Source organism: Cryptotermes secundus, unplaced genomic scaffold, assembly GCF_002891405.2.
Source record: "Cryptotermes secundus unplaced genomic scaffold, Csec_1.0 scaffold3416, whole genome shotgun sequence".
Lineage (NCBI taxonomy): Eukaryota > Metazoa > Arthropoda > Insecta > Blattodea > Kalotermitidae > Cryptotermes > Cryptotermes secundus.
In genome coordinates this window covers 41,413-45,611 of record NW_019726332.1, presented here as the reverse complement: position 1 = coordinate 45,611, position 4,199 = coordinate 41,413, and the positions used below count along the sequence as shown (strand labels likewise).

General features: G+C 39.3%; 1 protein-coding gene across 1 annotated transcript in view; it reads left to right on the top strand.

Annotated features, from left to right (window-relative positions):
* The first annotated feature begins 2,459 nt into the window (after positions 1 to 2,459).
* The window catches only part of LOC111864221 (multidrug resistance-associated protein 4-like), a 36,171-nt gene continuing 34,431 nt past the window's right edge, over positions 2,460 to 4,199 (top strand). Inside the window, exons 1-2 of the mRNA XM_023851307.2 lie at positions 2,460 to 2,570; positions 2,709 to 2,819. Of these exons, the coding sequence (XP_023707075.1) occupies positions 2,722 to 2,819 (98 nt within the window). The 5' untranslated portion in view covers positions 2,460 to 2,570; positions 2,709 to 2,721. The remainder of the gene's footprint in view (positions 2,571 to 2,708; positions 2,820 to 4,199) is intronic.

Genomic DNA, 4,199 nt, shown 5'->3' with positions numbered 1-4,199 from the left:
GGATCTTTTGAGAGTTGTCAAGCGACTGTTCCAGTACCACATTTCAAAATGTTTTTACTTTGCTTTAATTTAAACTTTTGAACCAAACTTGAAGTGACTAATTTTTTGGCTGTATCCTTGAAGAGTTATTCAGCAGACTGACTGCTGTGAGACAAGAAGTCTTCACAGCTTCAGCTCCGCCTCCAAGTTACTACCCTAATTTCAGCTGATTGGAACAGTTTGAATTTAGGGAGTTTACTCCAATTCTCACTGCTCCAATCATCATCTTGTTTCAAGGGACTCTCATCCTTCATGAACTAACGTCATTTTTGACAGCAGCTTGAAAAATTATACCAGTAGCATATGTTGCGGGCCTTCCAAATTTGAATTACAAGGTTCAAAACCTGTCAAGTGTAACTTTACCACAGGATCCCACCTGTCAACTTTCGAACTGAATTTCCAGAGAAAACGTTATGGAGTGCTTCCTGCCTTGTCTTTATAGAAGCGAAGCAGGCCCTATTCTTGAAACCAAGAGTCGGGGTAAGTCACCTTTCAGTGTTCCTTCATGATGCAGTTACAACTCTAGTAGTGAAAATCCTCATGCCCTAATGCAACTTCCACTTTACGACCAAAATATGGGCATATGGTGTATGATTAGTCAAACTATATCATTGGACTGATATTTATGAAGGAATTCTTGATGCTTAATGAAACATTAATGAAATACTCCAGTTTTCATTAATTTGGCACCAGCAGAGGAAATATTTGGCTATTTTATGCAAGACAGCGAAACTCCACACATTACTGAAGAAACTATCCTAACATTATGCAGTGTGTTTCGAGAATTAATGGGGAGAATAGAATTATTAGCAAGGGTTTGTTGGCCCCCTAGATCCCCAGATCTAAACCCTTGTGATTTTTATTTATGGGAAAAAACTGAAAAATATTGTGTATGCCAACAATCCACATGACCTGAAGGCTCTAGAACAGAACATTCATGAAGCACTTTACAACATTCAGCAACGTTAATTGCAGCAAGTTTCCCGTAATTCGTTTAAAAGAATTCAGACAAGTCTCACAACAGAGGCAGACATTTTGAACATCTATGATGGTGAGTCTACTATTGTACCAGTGCACAAGAAGGGTGAAGAAACTGACTGTAGTTATTATTGGGGGATATCACGGCTATCAACTTCATGTAAAATTTTGTCCAATATACTTTTTTTCAAGGTTAAGTCCATATATAGATGAAATTATTGGGGATCATCAGTGTGGGTTTCGACATAACAGATCAACTACAGATCAGATCTTTTGCATTCATCAGATATTGGAGAAAAAATGGGAGTACGATGAGACAGTACATCAGCTATTCATAAACTTCAAGAAAGTGTATGATTCAGTTAGGAGGGAAGTATTGTACAATATTCTGATAAGAGTTTGAGATACCCATGAAACTAGTTAGATTGATTAAAATGTGTTTAAACGAAACTTATAGTAAAGTCAATGTAAGTAAATATTTGTCTGATAAATTTCCTGTCCAGAATGGTCTAAAACAAGGAGATGCTCTATCGCCACTCCTTTTCAACTTTGCCTTAGAATGTGCAATTAGGAAGGTCCAGGGAAACCAGGTGGGACTGAAATTAAATGGGACACATCAGCTGTTGGTCTACGCTGATGATGTGAATCTAGTGGGTGATAATGTAGATACCATAAAGAAAAACACACAAACTTTAGTTGACGCAAGGAAAGAGGTTGGTCTAGAAGTAAACGCAGAGAAATCTAAGTATATGTTACTGTCTCGTCACCAAAATGCAGGGCAAAATCATGACATAAAGATAGGAAACAGATGTTTTGAAAATGTTGCACAGTTCAGATATTTGTCCAAAAACATAAAAATTAGAATATACAAAACTATAATTTTGCCTGTGGTTCTGTATGGGTGTGAAACTTGGTCTCTGACATTAAGGGAGGAACATAGACTGAGGGTGTTTGAGAACAGGGTGTTGAGGAGAAGAGAGATGAAGTGACAGGAGGTTTGAGAAAACTGCATAATGAGGAGCTTCATAACTTCTACTCTTCTCCAAGTATAAAGAATGATCAAGTCAAGGAGGATGAGGTGGGCAGGGCATGTAGCACGATTGGGGGAGACGAGGAATGTGTATAGGATATTGGTGGGAAAGCCAGAAGGAAAGAGACCACTTTGAAGACCAAGTCATAGGTGGGTGCACAATATGAAAATGGATCTTAGAGAGATGGGATGGGGTAGTATGGATTGGATAGATCTGGCTCAGGATAGGGACCAGTGGAGGGCTCTTGTGAACACGGTAATGAACCTTCGGGTTCCATAAAATGCTGGGAAATTGTTGAGTAGCTGCAGAATTGGTGGCTCCTCCAGAAGGGCTCAGCTCCATGAGTAAGTAGTGGTGGTGAGTACAAAATTAATTACCATATTCTATTAATAATTAATGAAAGAAGTAAACTAGCAGTTCCAGTCATGCGGTTGCATTTTTCTCGGCAGGTGGCCCATCACTTTCGCAAGAAGTTGCTGACGGTGGAATCAGTGTCCAATCAGCCTGTCCTCTGAACACGGTGTACATACTTGTATAGTAACTTACTGCTTCAGAAGGTTAAGCTAACTTTTTCTAGACTTACAAGTGAAGTCACCAATAATAAGCTGTGTTTTAATGACTTCTGTATGTGATATGTTTATTTAATATTTATGTTTCCAGGTGGCTTCGTGATATGTTCAAGTTAGGATATAGAGAAGACTTGGAAATAAAAGACTTGTATGATGAACTTCAGGAACATAGATCAGACTTCCTAGGAAACAAATTAGAGAAGTGAGTAATGTTTATCATGTCACTGTGAATGCAGATCAGTATTCAGTGTATCCTTCAACTTTATGATGTTCAGACTATGTTCAAGAAGGAAATACATCCTGCTGTGTCTGTGTGCTCGAATGTGTGTGTATCTCTGAGTGAATTAACCGGTTTGTGTGAAACCAGAATAGTCACAACATGCCAACACTAGTCATGCAGACTTCTGAGGTGGAAGTAACACACTGCTGTTTCAAGCAGGAAACTCTGTGATACACTCTGTGACAATAGAAATCGCACAGTCATAAGTTTTGTTATTGCCATTTGTTTCTAAAGGGAACGCAGGATTCATACAAAATGAACTTTTTACATGAAGAATATGATTTTCTGGGTTGTAACACCATGTAATTCAGAGGAACATATGGACTCTTTCTCAAGGATCAAAGAATAAGCCAAGCAAAAAGACCAGGAGAAGCATGAACGAAGCCTCTGAACAGCCCAGAACACTGTACTCTTCATAGCCATTACTGTGAGGACTGCAAATTCAACTTTATACTTTCTTATTGACTTTATGGTGAAGATGTAGGGCTTTAGTGGGCAGAATTATAAAGTCTGGCTAGATGAGAGATTATGAACATGTGCAGTTGAAGGTGACAACTTCAAAAGTGCAGGATACTGGGAGTTTGTATTTGATGTGATTAACATTGAGTTCTGTGTTGAAAACAGCCTTCCTTAACCCACTCCCCTGTGTCGTTGCTGTGACCATTCATTATTGTAAGCTTTGGGTTGATAAAAGCCTGAACCGCCACTGCACTCTTCCCACAGGACCAGACTTGTTCAGTGAATGTTCCTGTATCCAGAACTTGACAGCAAACAGCAAACTGTAGCTTGTTCCAGGAAGGCTATAGTTGCCAATAAAAATTCAATGAAGATGCCTTATATGAGTTCTGGTTTCCCACACTCAATTAATGTTATATGTTCTCAAGGCCAGGAGAAGCAGTTTTTAAATTTCTCTGTATATACTGTAACGTGTTTGCGTTACTGAAGACGCCGTAGAGATGGTTAATTGGTTTATTTAACAATCTACAAATAACGGCTACAATTACTTATCTCACAGTTGCGGGGTTTCACACTTTAAAACCCTAATCGCATTAATCTGTTAACACTGTTGCGGGGTTTCACGACTTATAACCCTATGCGCAAATCAGTTCACTCTGTCTTCAGTAGTAACACGTTGACAGTAGGGGAGCTTTGTATCACTGTATCACACGCTCCCAATTACACAATCGCACACACGTCCGGATCTTCTTACCGCGACGGCTGCTATACTCCAACTTGTAGTCGGCTGGCTGTTACTTTATAACTCGGAATGTCTTCGGCGGTAGCCACACTGGAACTCGAACT